Genomic DNA, 18,992 nt, shown 5'->3' on the forward strand with positions numbered 1-18,992 from the left:
ATTCGGACAACTAGCTTAGCTCTGACGAAGTGCACAGGAGCAGCACATTGATGATGTCAGGGGGCTGCGATTGGTTGATTGTAATGTTGGTCCTGGAATGTTGATACAGGAGCATGTCCTACTTGGCCAAATCATGTCGTGCTTTGTAGGCCAGGGCATCTCTGTAGCACCACAATGTTTTATTTACAATAGTATTTTGTGACGCATTTTACTTTTACCAAAAAATTGAAGCTCCTGCGATTTGGATATTGCACTTGGTATATTGTGATTTCGAGTAATTGTACAGTCCTAGCTCTAAGTGCCCTTGTCTTGTTCTCAGTCTGTACGTACCCTGATATTGTTGGTGTAAATTGTGTTTAATGCCACCTAAAAAATGTGAAAGACCAGCTCTCTTTACACCAGGTAACAAAGTGCGAAGACATTGGCTTCTGTGTAATAATGATCAACTATTCTGTTGCATACCTCTCCCTCCTGTGTGTGGGCTTCATTGTTTTTTAGTTAATCTGGGATGTCAGTTTTTACCAGGCTCATGCAACTGACGCCGTTTCATCATCCACATCCAATTAACTCTGACCTTTTTCTCTCTTTCAGAACTCGATGAATCTTCCTCCAGACAAAGCGCGACTGTTGCGGCAGTATGACAATGAGAAGAAGTGGGAGCTCATCTGCGATCAGGTGGGCGTCAGTTACTCGTCTGTATGATATGGTGCCATGTAGTGTTAGACAAGTCGCACTTAATGTACCGTGGCTGGATGATTACCAGACACACAAGGAAAAATATTGGAATTAATTAAGCTTAGGTGCACAGTTGTATGGCTTCACAGTGATGAGTTATTGCACTCACCCTGATCCTGCATGTACCATCTCTCTTATCTGCTGAATATGCAATCCTGGAGAACGTCTGTCCCACTGTGTGTCGTGACCACAGCACCCATGCTCCATTGCCCTACCTTTATTCTGTACACACTGCCCTGGCTTCCCTGGTCAAGTGGGTTAAGCGGCGCAGCAGGGCGCAAGCATCAGTTATCCAGTTAAAGAACTCAGTTGGTCATTGGCGTCAGTGCTGCGTGTAAGAAAATAACAGAGGTGGCACGTTGTGCAGTGAGCTGTGGTCTGAGTGCTTCACTCAGCCCTCAACCTCCGTGCCAGAGAGTTTTTCTGCCTCTCTGAGCACAGAAGAAAAACTGAGACAAGATCAAGACCACCACCCACTCAAACTGTATTGGTAGTCAGTGACCCCGAAGGGAACGGAGCCAAAGAGAGCCCACCAGGCTGCTGACCAGCAGTCAGAGATCCTCTTTCAGTTTGGAGTGGACTCTTATGTTCCCCTGTCAGAACTGAAGTGAAAATAGGTGGTTTCCCTTTTATTGTCAGTAAAGCAGTCTCCAAAAACATTGGCCAGTGATTTTGATGTCAACCATATTGGTTGCTTGATACTTTCTCATTTCCTCACTTCACTTCCTACTATAGGTGTGCCCCTGCTGAACTACATAGCATCATAAATGATTTGCTGCTTGATAACATGCCAAGAAGTTGATGTTTACGATGTAAGGCAATCCATTTTTTCTTGTTGTTTGAACATTCAGACACCCAAGAATGTTGCTGAACTAGTCCTCCAATGTCTTTATTCCTTACTTGTTTTTCCAACGAGCCTATACCCATGACAGCGCAGGGAGCTCTGGGAGTCAAGTATTTTCTGTGTCATAGCTACAGTGAATCTCTTTATGTAACCATGGCAACAGTGATGGAGGGAGGCAGAGAAGCAGAGACGACAGGTACATCCCCTTTGAAAAAACAGACCCCGCAGACGCAGCCGGAGGTTGAAATATTAAACATTTTTCCAGGCAATTATGGGGATTTATGAAATATGGAGGATGCTCTTGATGTGGACACAAGGTTAAAACATCCAGGGTACAAAGAAAGGGGTATGATGAACTCGTCACTGTCAAATCCTGAGACTCTTCAGAATTCGTTTGCATCTTGTGGCTTCTCCCAACCAAGAAAGTGTTCTCTACAGAAGTTCACATGGATAGGTTTTTCTTCATCCTTGAAAGCGCCCTAAACATGTCTATACACAGCGAACGGCAAAAAACTGCTTGTTAGCTGATCCCTCTTGAGTCTCTGCTCAGCTCCTCAGGTGCAGAGGGGGGAGTGAACCTCACCTCTTGAATTTAATCCAAAGCAGCTCCTTCAGACAAACTCTATAACATCCATACAACATGTTAGAGCCTGTTTATATGTTCTCCTAAAACCTCACGTGTGCTCTCAGTGATAAAGTCTCTTGCCACATGTATTTACCGCCCTCCATTCCTCACATTTCTTCGCAGGCAACAGGATATATACAGTGCTTGTCGACACATTTATTATTTTGCACACCAGCAGATAATTCTTGCTCCAGTAGGTTTGAGCTGCCAGCTCTCTTTCCTGACGCCGCTGTCGTCTTTCCTGTTTTTGTGAGACAGACACTCTCTGGCAGTGATACATGTGATGTTGCTGATAATTCAGCAGTGTATCCCAGAGATTTGATCTGATATCAGCTTCTATAAACAGAGAGCAGCACGATGATGTGAACGCCCCTACGATATGCAATCCAGTACAATAGCCTTGTAGTAAATGCTACCTCTTTATGACTTTGTTTAGACCGTCAGAGAATAGTTCTTACTTTTAAGGTGTAGTTTGTGGTGCTGTTGTGTTCAGTTTAATCCCTCGTATATAGTTTAGGCTACAGAGGGCACATTTTAGAAATAAATTTACTCTTGTCTCATTTGGAAAACCCGACACCCCTCTCAGCAACAAGTTCATGGCCATTGTCTTTAAATGATAAAAGGACTTCCAGGAAAGGAATGAAAAGTAGACATGACAGGTTGAAGGTGGATGGCTGTTTAATAGCACTTTCTAGGTGATCAGGTTGAGTCATGGGTGTGTAACTGGGACTGTCATCAGTAAATTTACTTTTTTCCAGCAAATTGCACACAGGTGCTACTGGGGTGAAATTTTCACCACCCCTGCAGAGATTCAGGGCTCAGTTTCCAGTTATGGCACCTCTGACTTGTGCAGTCCTGTGATCAGAACTGACAATTCGTCAGTGCGAAGGCATTTAGGTATCCTTGGTATCCTTGATCCTTTTTGCTGCACTTGCAACTCCTACTGGTTGGTTTGGGCACCTGAATGATGTGGGTCTGGATCCAGCCAGGACAATGAACTTCTCACTGGCAGGTGGAAAGAAAGCAGTCTGGGGACACATCGTGTTTTAAAGAGGTGTCTGTCCCAAGATAGATGGTGAACTGGACAGAGACAAGGAACCAGAGCGGAATAGCACATCCCAGAATGGAAGAGGGAAACACCAAATTGCCATGGTGGCACAGTGTTCAGAATATTTTTCTGATTTCAGTGGAGGTGGTCCTGTTTACAATTGGTGTAAACATGTGTCTTGGGTGATCTAATCACATGTGGACAGCTCTTAGTATGTTAGTTCACACCTGGCATTAGAATGCGCCGTCATATGCTTCTCAAGTGACACATGCATCATTTCTGTTTGACCAAATGGGTTATTTTTAACGACTGGGAGGCAGCAATGCTCCTCCTGTGTCTGGTCTGCCATCCTCATTAATTGCCTGGTTGGGATGTGAATAGTAAAGTTTCTGTTGTACTGACTCTTAAGCCCAAATGTAAATCAGACAGCATGTTTTGTGTGAACTCCATCCTCCAGAATCAATTTTGCTTGTTGTTATGGGCTCTTAGTCTTCTTTTATTGTTGTTTTGCACTTTAAAACAATGTCATTGGTGGGAGAGTAATATGTTCCACCTAGCATACACACTGCTGAAAGAATGTGGTCATATGTAGCCCAGACCATCTCCAAATGTGGTCTTAGTGATCGGAACAAAAGATGCATTGAGGATGCGTTGGGAGCATTCACACTTGAACTGCTGTCCACTTGTGATCTGATCACCCTGGACATATGTTAATACGAAGTGGAAACAGGGTCTTGGTTTCAGGTTAGGAGGGCCACATCCACTAGAAAACACTGCAGGGAAGTCACACCACAGAGATACCAACAGCACTAACTCCTGGTATGTTAATGTGCAGCTCTCGCTGAGCTGATGAATGAATGTGTGACTTCCTGCTGTACTCTGATTCTCAAGTATCCATTGAAAATCAAGATGGATGATATATGAAAGTCAGATAGTCAGCTCTTCTAGCTAATAGCTGAAGTCGGGATATATCTTGAGTGTCTTTGCCCACATCATATGAAGAACACATTTCCTCAGTGGCGTGCTCTCCAGTCTCACACTGTCTGGTGCAGTGTAGTGTGGTAAATCACTAAACAGAACCATTCATGCTGCTGTGGTGTGGCGCTCAGCCTGATCCAAATACTGTTTCCCGCTCAACACTCTGATCCAAATCCAGCACTAATCTCTTGTATTTATGTTTAGAGCACAATCGTGACGGGATTTGACCTAAAACCTGTTCCTGGCTGTGAACTTCAGACATGTACACACACAGTCACACACATTTGGGCACAAGCCCCAGGCAGGCTTTGCTTTGTAGCTCATTAAAACTAATCATAATTATTAACAGAAAAGTCGTTTATGACCTCATGCAGCCTGAGTTACATTAAGACTCACACCTGAAGCGTTCATCTCCTTCCTGCTCTTATCTGCTTGTCCGTCAGCTGAACAAAACTATTAATAAATAAATCGCTGTTAACCTTTGAATGTTTAGCTGACAAAAGAATTGAAATATAATGATGATTCATGTTGTGGTCATGTATCAAACTCCTCCGCTTAGAGTACAGTGCAACTGTCCACATAAGGGCCATTTGTAAAGAGCACCACAGTTATCCCTAAATGGACACAGAAGGGAGTTTTCTGAGAAGCAAAGTCATGTTAATTGCTCAGACATGTCATGTCCACTATAACAGGTTCTGTGTAATCATTGTTATTTTCTTTCCGCCTCTTAAAGTCGGACATAATCTGGGGTTCCCACCAATTGAGGAATGAGTCACAATGACTGTTATTTACTCAAAGCCTTTTCAGTTTCAATCAGATGGCTTTACAACAGCTAACTATGTACTGGCAATGTGTTCAGACTTGTGGGGATGTGATTTTTTTAGTGTTACGTGTCATATTTAATGAACAGAATAAAAAAAATGAAATTCATATTACTCTAACTGTGACTTCTGTCTTTGTTACTGTCCTTGTCTTTGTCGTCTTTCTGTCATTTCTGTTCCCTTTATTTTGCTCATCTCACTCTTGTTTCTTTTTTTGACAGGAGCGATTCCAAGTGAAAAACCCGCCTCACACGTACCTCCAAAAGCTGAGGAGTTATCTAGACCCAGCAGTCACAAGAAAGGTGAGTGCCCCCGCTAATGTGCTATCCTGTTCCACTGCTGCAGCTTTTCCTTTTTCTCCCCTTGACCCTCTATCTCTTGTCCAGGATATCCCTACAGCTGAGGAAAGATTTCACACATGGCTTCTAAAGCAGACAGCTTGGGAACTTAACAGTCAACAGTGCGACTTAATGGGAAAGGAGACAGTTGTTTATCTGAAACGCCCAGGTTTCAGAAACCTCTGCCCCAGCTGAAGTGTCATTAAGTATGACACTGAAACCTTACCCATCCCTTGTGGTGACAGCGCGCTCTGACCTCTCTGTGAGGAAGAGAAACAGGAAAAAAACACAACATACCTAAAGGCAGAAGAGAGAATAATGGTATTGGCAGTCAAAGACAGGGATCAGTTTGCTAATTGCTGCACTGACATTGCCTCGTAGCCTGGCAGGAGCTAACAGGAGATATCAGAAGTGTCTAAGCTACATGATAAATATGGTCTCGTGTCATCTGTTTCCCTGGCTGCTTGGAAGGGAGCAGAAGGGAGTGAGAGGAGGGGCTCCATGAAGCAAAGTATCAGCCAGCTTCTCAGGCTTTGCCAAAATGAAGTCTTTTTGGCCTGAGAGAGTTGTGGGGGCAGTGCTGGGAGACCAATCTCTGTGATAAACAAATTAACCAATAGACTGTGCCAGAATAACAACAAATCGCTGAATAATTCAATTTGCACTGACTGGAGTTAAGATTTTACATCACAATAGGGCAGCTAGAGCAACATGCACAGAGCTATAATGAGAGCAGCAAAAAGAGAGCATCAGTGGCACATAGAGACACAAAAACTACTACAAATTGCAGCACACAAACAGAGTTGTTAAGTTACAGTTTTCTTGCTTGATTTGATAATATAAAGAGCAAAAGTGTGTCATGCAGCACATCTTGTGTGTGACATGGTTCAGACCTGCATTATTGAAGCGCAGGACAGTGATTCCCAAATGGTGTTACCTCAGTTAGGTGGTTTTGCCAGGGGTACATGGAAAGACTGTGGAGTAGCTTTACTACAGTAGAGAAAAAAAATTAATTTCCCCCTAAAAATTAATGAAGTAATTCTTCTTCTTCTTCTTCTTCTTCTTCTTTAATTCAAAACATTTATCCACATATTGAGTCATAACGCCTGGACAACATGTGTTGCTATCAAGCCCCCAAGAAGTGCACTGGGCTTTTGAAGCCAATTCTCCTAGTGGCCAGACAGTGTAACTACACTGTCACGTGACACCATTGGGCCCAAAAAGATGCTTTCCAATTGACTTACATGGCAAAAGAGATCTAAGTCAATCAATCATTCAATCAGTCAGCCAGTCACTCAGTCATTTACTTGTCACATGGAACTATACAAGGTACAACTCTAGTAAAATGTGATCCCATCAGCTCCTTTAACTTGTGCACCATCATTTAGTCCTTTTTTACATCTTCCGACATTGTTGGCTGCTGCTTTATAATCATCCATATTTCCGGATGGTTCTAGTAATCCATGCTGTCTGGTTGCGGAATGATTTACCAGTCCACAAATCCCAACCTCAACAAGATCACTGCTGTATGGTTGCTCCACCCGAACATGGCATTGCTCTGCAGCTGCCTCTGAACCATGTATAGCAGTGATCCACAGCAGGCATGGGAAAGCACTTCACATTTGGTGTTTTGGTGAATCAAAGGATATTACAGTTCTTGATATCCATTTGGAAACTGATTTGACACGGAGGTCATCCAGTTTATTACCAACGCCTGTACAAAGGCTTGCAGGATGCTAGTTAAGCTGGTGCTTGATTTCCAGTGACAGCCCATGCCATCACTGTCCAACGTCGACCAAAAAAAGTACCACCAAGACTTGAAAAATAGATACAAGAGCATAAATTTGGCACAAATTGACGGGAAATATCTGCACCTATGACAGAGAGTTTTATATTACCTTGTCTATCAGTGGATATATTTTTTAAGTGCCGCAACCCCCATGAAATGACTTGTTTCACTATCGGAAACTATTGATTTATTCGGTCTGATAACATTTAGAAAATCTGGAAGAGTGTCAGGATTAAATCATTTTATCTCCATTAAATTCAGTAGAGCGCTAAGCAGAAGTCTTTAATGCTCCTGCTCTGTGGGAAACACAGAGCAAAAGCAGTGTCGATCATCCGGGTAATTTTATATGCAGCAGTTGAACTTTATTTGGCTTCACGCACAACTGAGCAACTTACATAGCAATGAACGGGGCCATGCCTCCAATGCTGTACTCAGTTCCCTTTGTACATCAATGGATGTGATACAAGTAGATAGTTTACAAGCAATCAGAGAAGTTGAAGCTAAAAAAAATGGATAATCTGAGGTAACCTAATGGATAAACAGTTGAAGTTCATGAAAGTAGCAGTCTGTATAGATAACTTAAAGTAAGCGATAAGTGGTAAAAACATCCAGCTTCAAACCAACTTAAACATACAGTTTAATTGTGAAAACATACAGTTAATAGTGCCAAATAACAAACAGTTTAAAATACTTTCAAGTGAACACAATTAGAGCATGACGAGTGGTCACCTGAGCTCATCTGATAGGCCCGTGGGGGTGTATCAGATAAAACAGGCTTGGAAACCACCGGTCTCTGAGGCTGCTATACTCCTGTGACAGTGGTTGTGACGCTTAACGTAGTGCCTGAGAGATTACACACACATAGATCTGATAAAAGCAGGAAGCGACAGCAGACTGACGCAGGTTAAAGCAGACAAAATAAAGGTTAAAGCGTGGCAGTTTGTGCCAGGGCAGCGATAGTCTCAAGGGTAGAGACGCAGGCTTGTTGACAGCTGGTTTCAATCTTCAGACTGGCTCTGAAAATCTAGATGGAATAAGTATTCCTGTTCCCTGTTTCTACACCTACTGTTGAAGTGTTTTTTAGCAAGGCAAATCCAACTGCCCCCATGGGTGATAGTCAGTGTATAATGTCCAACAGGACATTATGCACTGACTTATCTCCCAGTGCAGTGTATTTCCTGTGTCAGTCAGAGATACAGGGTGGGTGCACTGGATGTATGAATGTGTTTTGGTGCGGTTGGGAATGTTCAGATGTGATAATTGGAAGGATCCGTCCCATGTTTAAAGACTAATTTGACATGTGCTTGTTTACTTTCTTTTCCTGAGGGTAAGATGAGTTCGACACCGCTTCCAAGCCTGTCTGTTAAATATGAAGATACAGCAAGCTATTAGCTTAGCATAGCAGAAAGACTGGAAATGGTGGAAATGGCTATCCTCCCAGCACCAGTTCACTAATTACATCTTAGACATGTACAAAAATAGAGTTTAAAAACTAGTTTTATTAGCTGTCGAGGTATCATTTCTTTCCTGAACACAACCAGGGTAGTTGTGTCCTTCTGTCCTAAGCTAACCATCTCCTGATTTTAGCCTCATATTTAGCTCACAGACACAAAAATGCTATCAAATTTCTCAACTAACTTGCAAAAAATGCAAAAAAGTGTATTTTACAAGACGTCTTGACTCTTCCTTGGCGGAGGTGGTGACCTTGTTTAAAGCTCTCTAGGTATAAACACTCAACATGTTTATGGTTGAAGGACTTTGGACAGAAATTTACAAATGTTTGTTTGTCTAACAGAGCTGAGTCACATCCACCTTCTCTTTTGTGATTGAACTCATCCGTGGCGGTATGACTAACAGGTTGTTGGGTCTATATTAAACCACTCTGTATGGGGGAACCTTTGAGAGACACGCTTGTGCTCCTTTTGTTTATTTATCATCTTGTTTTTAATGTTTAGTCTCATGGGCAGAAACACGTGGGATGTTGGAAAATCATCCTGCCTCAAATTTCTGCCTCCTGCCTCGTTGTCGCCTTGATCAAAGCCTTGAGGCAGACAAGGAAACAGGAATTGCATGAGAGAAGAAAGTGAGAAGGGCAAAGGAGAGGGAGGGAGCGAGGAAGACTGAATTATGTAGAGAGGGTTAGAGGGGGGAAATGGATGGACAGAGAACAGGAGAGAGACAAAAAAAGAAGCACGGAGGAAAAGAGAGTTATGGGCTTCTTTCTACATTCCTGCTCCATCCCCCTTTTCTTCAAACTCAAAACAATTGCCACTTTGTGCCGCTGTGAGAGAGCTGGAGGTCATTGCCTCTGCTTTCCATAGGCAGGCTCCGGTGCATTCCTCTGGGCAGCTCCCAGCCAATAGGCAGCCAAGGAGGAAGAGCTTCAGTCCAACTAGTCCCCAAGAATGTATCAGCCATTGATTTGTTTCCAGGATGACCCCTCCTGAGCTCACACTCCCCAAAATCTCTCTCCTTTTTCCCCCCTGTCCACATTCTTAGTGCTGTCTCTCTGTTCTCACTTTCCCCTTTCATTGCTCCCTCCCTGTCTCCTCCTCTTCTTCTCCTCCTTTCCCCTCACACCGTCTGCACCCTCTTCCCCCCGCTGTCGGCTCCTCTCTCTTCCTGCTCTCTCTGTGTTGCAGCTGGTAGTACTTAGAGTGTGGAGTGTAGGGCGTTTTGGTGGGAGAAGAAGAGGGGGAGGAGGGGGTGCCTCTGGGAGCCTGCGCAGTACCCCTAAATATGCTCTGCTTTCCACACAAACACACAAAGGGCTCCTCCCTAATAAAAACACTCTGTTTCTCATCTCCTCATGTGCCAAACACACCGCCCAAGCCCAAACACACAGACTAGAGAGAGAGAGACCCTAGCTATGGGAACAAGTCTCTTCTCTGTGGATGGCAGTAATAGGTTAACACAGGCCTGAGCTCTGTTTCCTCCCTGATACAAACGCATCATGGAAAGTGCAACCCTGGGTGGATTCTTCTCTTCTCTTCTCTTCTCTTCTCTTCTGTATATAATATAGCTAGAAAAAAGGGCAGAAAACCCCTTGACGATTATCGAACCTTTTTCAGGGCTCAAAACTTAAGCCATTTTAGTCGCCTTATATTTTAAGTAATTAAGGGTGTATATTGTACATGTTTTGCAGTAAAATTTTCTGTCTACCTCAAAGATGCCGAGACACTTTGCCTCCCAAAACAAATGTACTCTTGTTTTTTGTTTAGGTTCATGTGGTTCTTTGTCAGTTGAATAGATTTGCACATGCGTTTGTAATGTTGATGCAAACTCGGGTAACACATTGCACTTTGCTGCATGCACTTACGTCCAGCATTGTCAGGTTCTAGTTCTGACTCTAACAGCAATATGTAAGTCTCTCTAATATAACAAAAATTTAAACTTAATTTATTTTGGGGTGTATGTTTTAACAGCCTGAAGGGCCTTTTGTTTGTTTGGTCTTGCTGATCACCTCCTATCAGAGGACGAAATCAAAGAGGAACCCGCTCATGTTCTCTCTTCTGTTGTTTTCTGTTTCGTTTACTGGCAGCTCAAACCTCCAAGCACGTTGCGCGCACACACTCTGTTACAGCGGTAGCCACAGTAACAGGAGAGAGAATGTGTGTGTGTTTGTGTGGCTGGCTCCTGGGTGTGCTGGTAGGGCTTGAGAGGTAACCAATTAGGTTACTTGATTTTATCACGGTGCTACCAGGAGGGATTACTGCTATATAAAGAACCAATGTGAGCAAACAAGATAACGGGAACCACTCCATATTCACAGTTTCCAATAAGTCAGCTCGTCCTCTCTGTTAGCCTGTTGAATGGTTACTGGCAAGTTTAAGGCCCACTTAAAAATCTGATGAGAACAACTCCAATCCCAACTTTTTATTTTATAATCAGTGCACGCCTTGAGCGCTTTCACATTTTAATGTTACTGTGGTTGCGTCTGTCTGTTTGTCTGACCTTTCAGTCAGGCAAAGTTTTCCCCAGCCAAAACATCACTGCGCTACCACTTGATGATTTACGGTTCTGGTGGTACGATGAAATATTAACTCCCCCTCCTTCTTTCCTTCCTCAGAAATTCAGACGGAGAGTTCAGGAGTCCACCCAAGTCCTGAGAGAACTGGAAATTTCGTTACGCACCAATCATATAGGGTGAGTCACTGCAGGATTGTGTGAAGCTTGTGTAGTGTTGAATGTCCCGGACCTGCTTATATTAGATTCAGGGGGAAAAGTCTGACATTCCAGACACTCAGAGATGCAGACGTTGACACTAACCACCACCGCTACCACCATCCCCCATTCATCACAGTGCTCCAGCCTAAAATTACACAGAAAGCCATGTGGCAATGGAGAACAGATGAATCGATTGATTGTTTGGGGGCGTCTGACACGTGAACAGCTTCTGAAAGGAAAACATATTTTTCCTCCTGCACAACTTGATACATCAGTTATTGAATCTGCCATCCTTAGAAGATATTCTTGCGCATGTTACCAAAGAGATCATGATTTCACAACAGATAAAAACAGTGGAATATTTGTGTGTAATTCCAGGTATTTCAGGGTAACAAGCCTCAGCCTGCAGCAGCTGCTATTGATTCACTGTTGTACAGTCATCCTCAAGGAAAGATCAATATCTCAATGAGAGTCACACAGTGTCTCAGTGTTTTGTCTGGCTAAAGATCATAGGGTCTGTCTCTGTGATTAGAGACCCTGATATTTGAAGACTGTGATGGATTGCTCAGCATCACTAATGAGACGTGATGCATTCTGGGATCTGTAGGATCCTGGGGCCTCATTTATCAAGGCACGGAGACAGATATAAAATGATTCAACTATATATGATGGTCAAATAAAGATCCGCAGTACACAAAAACAGTTTTTTAACTGTCTATGGTGAGTTTGACTATGTTGTACAGTACTTTTTAAATTAATATTTAATTAATATTTTGGAAATATCAATCTAAATGGGATTCTTTGTGTAGAAATTAGCGTATGCTTGGTTAAAGCACAACACTGTCCATAGAGATGGTTCATAAATGAGGCTCCAGGATTCTTTAGTAGGAATAGGATGTGGGCCAGCAGATGGGAGGGATGTGGAAGGTGGGCGGTCACAGGAGACGTGGAGATCCTGGCTGCGGTTGAATAGTCAAAAAATGTACATCCTGTGTCTTCTCCTAAACACTTTTCCACGACCTTGATGGACAATGTCGTGAGGTCAGGGAGAGATGTGAAGGAGGATACATGAGGAAAAGACAACCGCTACGAGAATCTGACCACACTTACATTAGGCTATGTAATTAAGAGACAGCGGATATTATTGATGTGGGTCTGCCCTGGTTAAACTACAGTGTTCCAAAGGTGGACAACTGAAAGCACTTCTTAGACACTTGGCCAGCCACTTTACTGAGTAGTAATGCAAATAGCTAATCAGCCAATCACGTGGCAGCTGCTCAATGCATTTAGACATGTAGACATGCTGAAGTTCAAACCGAGCATCAGAATGGGGCAGAAAGGTGATATAAGTGACTTTGAACATGGCATGGTTGTTGGTGCCAGACGGGCTGCTCTGAGTATTTCATTAACTGCTGATCTACTGGGATTTTCACACACAACCATCTCTAGGGTTCACAGAGGATGGTCCCAAAAAGAGAAAATATCCAGTGAGTGGCAGTTCTCTGGGTGAAATGCCTTGTTGATGCTGGAGGTCAGAGGAGAATGACCAGACTGGTTCAAGATGATAGAAAGGCAACAGTAACTCAAATAACCACTGGTTACAACCAAGGTCTGCAGAAGACCATCTCTGAACCAACAATACGTCCAACCTTGAAGCAGATGGGCTACAGCAGCAGAAGACCACACCAGGTGCCACTCCTGTCAGCTAACAACAGGAAACTGAGGCTAAAATTCACATGGACTCACCAAACTTGGACAATAGAAGATTGGAAAAACGTTGCCTGGTCCATCCATCCCTTTATGACCACAGTGTACCCATCTTCCGACAAATCAGCAGCAACTGTGTGATGCTATCATGTCAATATGGACAAAAAATCTACAGCACCTTGTTGAATCTGTGCCATGAAGAATTAAAGAAGTTCTGAATGTGAAAGGAGGTCCAACCTGGTACTAACAAGGTGTACCTAATAACATGGCCAGTGAGTGTATAAATGTGGACAACCCGGCTGGTGAAAAATATTACTTTATTATCAAGGTTGGAATTGAAATTAGAATTGTTTTTTTATTTAAATGAATGCCCAACTGCTGTGTCGCAAGGAATTGTAGAAAAAGGTGGTCCAGTGTTTACGATGCTAAAGGAGATAAGAAAGGAAGAATTAAAGCACCCTTCCTTGGCATTTAGAGAATTTGAACAGCTCTCATAGCTGTTACTGAGATACTAACGGGTCATTACACTCAGTTAGGAACCTTTCCAAGCAAAAAAGACCATTCGACCACAGACCTTGTCTCGGACATGAGGAGACAGCCACAAGTGGTCTGCTGGCCACAGACTGTTGTGACAGCAAAGACGCAGAGATACGCTGGTTACACAACCATCACAAGACCTCAAACACACACACACACACACACACACACACACACACACGTAATCTAAACTACATCTCTTAATCCCTCTGTTTTTCTCTTTTCCTCCCTCCTACACACACATTGCTTGACTTCAATTTGTCTCCTTCACCGACTCTCGCACAAATTATCTCATGTATCTGACAACACTGTCTCCCACACTCCTACACACTGTTTACACACCGATCAGATTCTGCTTTTCAAAGCAAAATAAACTCCGACCACGGCCAGAGACAACGTCTGTCTGGCAAATCAGTTGCGGCATTGTTTACATGGATTAATTCCTTTCTGGAGACCTTATGTTGGTAAACTAGATTACATAAATAATCTACCTAATCTAGATTAGACAGAGCATTACCATAATGGCACTGGGGCAGGGAGAGAGATTGGGAGAGAACGGGGAGGGGGCTAGGGAGGGAGCAAGATGTCACCAACACAGACAGTGAATAATTACTGCTTCTTTTCAGAGGTGAAACAGGGAAATATATCTATCATGTTGGCTGTGTATAATGGGTAGATTGTCCCTGTATGAGCGCTGCTGATGATAACACCGCTCCCTGCCTGCTTGCTCCTCACGTGGTGCTCACTGGTCAACATCATGTGGTGAATAGGAGGATTGTTAGTTAGTGTCCTGTGGTAATGATTACCATGTGGCCCGAGAAGCCCTCTTTTTTAAAAACACGTCAGGCCCCACCAGGCACTGCTTTACTGGACGCACTCGTTAGCCTCATTCGCCCCATGTAGGTTCACCGCAGGGGAGCTAATAAAGAAGCAGCTAGTGGATTTTAAAAGCAGTTTAACCTTACATCCTCATCAGCACAGTACCACCCCAAAAGCCTGCCCGCATGTCATTATGTTTATGCCCCACAAATTTCTCTAATCACTGAGCAATCAGGCCCGTCGAAGCCGTCGGGGCTCCGATAAAAAGCACCATCGTAGGATGCGATTAAATAAAGATGCTCTGTGATTCAACTCACACTGCTTATAAATATGGAGGAAGAGAGGCACATGCCAAAGGTAGCGGGAGCTTCACCCTGTGAAGAGCTGGGCTTTTCTGTGCAGAATAAAAAAAATGAAAGCACGCCGGGCGCTGAATGGGTGGCCCACTTCAGTGCCTGTGAGGAAGGTGAGAATAGGCTTTTGATCATTCTGGAGGCTAGTCTTTACCACAGTGAGAAACTGTGAGTGTGTGTGTGTGTGTGTGTGTGTGTGTGTGGAAGAGAAACAGAAACAGAGAAAACAGGAGACTCAGTAATGAGATTCTCTGTATGTGTGTGTGCATGCTTGTGCTTTTGCAAACACATGCATGGGGGATATGTTTGCTGCTTTGAGCCAGGAAGCTTTGAAGTCTGTCAAACGGGTCATTACAATTCTTCTTGGGGAAGGGAGGGAGGAATTGTGGGAGAAGGGGGGAATAATCTGAAAATATCTGTATTCCAAGGTCAGGGTCGGTCAAAGCATTCATTGTGTTATTACAGATCATATACTTAAAGTAAGCATCTCCGATAAATCTAGATATTATTCTAACAGATTTCTATGAGCGAACTAATTTTTTGTGCAGGTTGTGTGGACATTTTTTATGATTGTGACTGACACATGTTGATCATTAGACATGTTCAACATTGATACCCGTTGATGTGTGCAGGCATAGTTAATTAAAACGTATTATATACAAATAAACTGGAAAAATGGAAAGACATTAGGCACTACCCATTAATATGAAGCATCTGGGGATGTTTATTTCCAGATAAGAGACCAAAGAAAAGCAAATTCTCCAAGTTTCTTTCTCAAAGCATGTTTGTTTTTTCTTCCACACTCAGAGAATGAGTTTTTTAGCCGTGATTACACTAGAGGAGATGAGTTATTGTTGAAACTGAACCAGCTTTTATAAGTATATTTGAAAACGTGCTCTTGCTTGAAAGTTTGTGCACTGATAAACTTCTGTCAAAATAAACTTTATTCTCTCTGTCTCTTCAGGTGGGTGAGAGAATTCTTAAATGAAGAGAACAAGGGCCTGGACGTGCTGGTGGAGTATCTTTCTTTTGCACAGTATGCCGTCACGTAAGTCACTACCAGCTCTTTCTCTCTACATCACTATAGTCTATATGCAGAACTGACAACCGACACAATGCTGCTATTATGCACAGCCGCTGATGCGTCTCCGCCACCACCACCGTCACCGCTGCTGTTGCCTGGTTGTCAGAAACACTGAGTCACTCGGGGCCCATTGCTGACACATTGGCACTGTGTATTATACCAACCATAGGCTTCTATTCATAGATTGATGGTGTGATTATTAGTCAGTCACAAGGTCCCTGTTCAGGGCCAAAGAGCCACGCAGTTAAATGTTTAATTCACCCTCCCCACTTCACCATATGTTATTATGGTCTGTCCACATTATGAATGGTTAGCCGTAAAAGTGTGTTTACCCTCAGTACCACCGCAGCAGCAGCAGCATATTAAAAGTCATGGAAACGACCGGTCTAAAAACTGAAATAGATCATAACAGGTATGCTATAACTACCAGCTCTTTCCAAGGTTTCTGCCAAGTACAACAAAACATGAGACGTTCTGCTTACCTATCATGTCCAACCCAGAAACCTAAGATGTGAGCGTTAGCATCAGAGCTGAGCACAGTTTCACCTTTGCTCATTAGTGCTAGCGCCTGACAGATATGAGATGCAGTGTATGGGACTTATGGAATCAGCCCTATGTTCCAAATCAGGCCAAGTGTTCCCTCATGCACTTTTTTCCACCCAAAGTAGGCCCTAGGTTCCCTCATGGATTTTTTTCCCTAAGCACCTATAAACTTTTTCCATCCAATTTTGGGCCTATGTTCCCTCAGGATTTTTTCCTTATCGAAATCAGGCCGAGTGTTCCCTCATGGACTTTTTCGCCATCCAAACTAAGCTCTGTGTTCCTTCAACCCTATGTTTCCTCAGCACCTATGGATTTTTTTCCATCCAAATTAGGGCCTATGTTCCCTAAGCCCCATGCTCCTTCATTAACCTTTTTTCAGCCAAATTAGGGTCTGTGTTCCCTCACAAACTTTCTTCCAGCCAAATTAGGATCTATGTTCGTCAGGAACTTTTTTTCCATCCAGTTTAGGCCCTATGTTCCCTTCTTTTTCCATGCAGTATGTTCCCAAATGAACTTTTTTCCAACCAAATTAGGGCCTATGTTCCCTAAGCGCCATGTTCCTTCTTTAACTTTTTTTCCAGCCAAATCAGGCACTATGTTCCCTCAGGAACTCTTTTCCATCCAATTTAGGCCCTGTGTTCCTTTAACCCTATGTTCCCCTTAGCACCAAATAACATTTTCCAACCAAATTAGGGCCTATGTTCCCTAAGCCCCATGTTCCTTTGCGAACTTTTTTCCAGCCAAATCAGGCACCATGTTCCCTTAGGAACTATTTATCATCCAATTAAGGCCCTTTGTTCCCTTAGCACTATGTTCCCTCAGCACCTATCAAAGTTCTTCTTTGCAAATCAGGCCCTGTGTTCCCTACTGAACTCTTTCCCCCATCCAAATTAGGCCCTATGTTCCCTGTAAATCAGAGCCGGCCCTTTTATAACTTGTTAGGTTAGGGTTGGAGGTTATGGTTGCCAGTGTTACTGCAGGGGTGAAAACATTACGTCATTGGCGGAGGTACTGATCTGAGTGAGGATAGGGCTGAGGGAACATAAGGCTTAGTGAACATAAGTCTGTAGGTTTACTTAAGGTCATATCTTTTCAGATTTGTATTATTTTCAAATGGCAGTATCATATCAACTTAAAAAATCCACTATCAGCAAGTTAATGCTCACTGAGTTGGTTTCTGTTGTTTTCACGGTGCAACAGGTTTGATGGAGACTGTGTGGAGAACAATCCAGAGGCTGCCATGGATAAGTCTAAGCCCTGGAGCCGCTCTATAGAAGACCTGCATGGAGGAAGCACCCTGCCATCTTCCATGACCGGGAATGGCATCACACGTGCTGGGCGACATTCCACGATACGGTACGGTACACACAGTCATTGATGATAAAGAGGACTCCTTTACCCATGTATGGTTTTGTTAGTGTTTACAGATGACTTTGCCTCTCGGGCTTCTAGTCACTGAGTGTCGAGGCAGAGCAGTGTGGCTGTATTGTTGATTATTGTATTATTTTAAGAAGTCACACGTTTCATATGATGCCTCAGCAGCCTCTTTGTGTGGTCATGAGGTCTGTAAGACTTTAAATGGCTTAAGACACATTTCTGCAGCAGGAGGCAATAACCATTTGTCTGGACTTTAAGGATTGTCAAACCCAGGCTGGTTTTGCACATGATCATGACACATGATTGACAGCAAGTTTTCACATGACAGTCGATGCAGTAGAAGGCAAAATCTCTTTCATGGAGCAAATATGTTTTGTTTTTATGAACACCAAACAGACCATTCAACTCCAAATCCTGCGCACAGAGGATTTCACAGCAGTTAATTCATAAGTCCGTGCTAATGTATGCTCTGAAGCACAAATCCCATTCAGTTGTGCATTATTTCTCTAATCCTCCCTGTCATTCCATTGATGTTTCGGTACAGCGCTGGCCCTGACTTCTGTGACCTCTAATCCTTCAGTTTGAATATGTTAACTTGAACTAATTTTACACAAAGAGCTCTATTGATTCAATGAGGCACATGCCTCTTAAATAGTATCCTTGAATGACAATCAAGTCAGTTGTTTTTTATTGCCTATTATTATCTCAGAAGTACTTGAAATAATATGTAAAAGAAGTTATTTACAGAAGAACATCAGTCATACACAGCCATAGATATGGAAGGTGTGTCCTGTTTGTAAAGCCATACCTATTACCCATTTAAACCACCTATTAAAGTCACTATATGCCATTTGGAACATTACTATTATTTTTATCGAAATAATATCATATCATGACCTAAGTATTGTTATAATATGGTATCATGGGTCCTCTGATGATTCCCACCCCAAGTACATATGCAGATATCTGTTATAAAGATTAGCCCCTAACTGACTTTCACCCACACAACAGCCTCGTCCGGATGTAGCCTTGTGTCATCAGCACGTACAGTGTGTGTCACAGGTCAGAGTGTGTTCACTGAGGCTGACTGTCTCTTCTGTTCTGCCCCGGTGTTCCTCCATAGTCATCTGCTCCTCTGTCTGCCAGTCTTCGACAGCAGGCAGGTCTCTCACTTTGCTAGCTCACAGTGAGCTTTCAGCAGCTTCAACCCCGCATCCCTGCTCCCTC

At 43.2% G+C, this 18,992-nt stretch overlaps 1 protein-coding gene across 7 annotated transcripts in view; it reads left to right on the forward strand.

Moving 5' to 3' along the window:
* Window positions 1-18,992, forward strand: part of fmnl2a (formin-like 2a) — a 67,912-nt gene that overhangs the window by 22,163 nt on the left and 26,757 nt on the right. For all 7 annotated transcript variants that reach the window (XM_078174454.1, XM_078174452.1, XM_078174458.1 and 4 more), the window contains exons 2-6: window positions 592-675; window positions 5,273-5,353; window positions 11,248-11,324; window positions 15,726-15,809; window positions 17,589-17,744. In XM_078174454.1, the coding sequence (XP_078030580.1) occupies window positions 592-675; window positions 5,273-5,353; window positions 11,248-11,324; window positions 15,726-15,809; window positions 17,589-17,744 (482 nt within the window). The remainder of the gene's footprint in view (window positions 1-591; window positions 676-5,272; window positions 5,354-11,247; window positions 11,325-15,725; window positions 15,810-17,588; window positions 17,745-18,992) is intronic.

The sequence above is a fragment of the Epinephelus lanceolatus genome, chromosome 14 (genome assembly GCF_041903045.1).
Source record: "Epinephelus lanceolatus isolate andai-2023 chromosome 14, ASM4190304v1, whole genome shotgun sequence".
Classification (NCBI taxonomy): Eukaryota; Metazoa; Chordata; class Actinopteri; order Perciformes; family Serranidae; genus Epinephelus; species Epinephelus lanceolatus.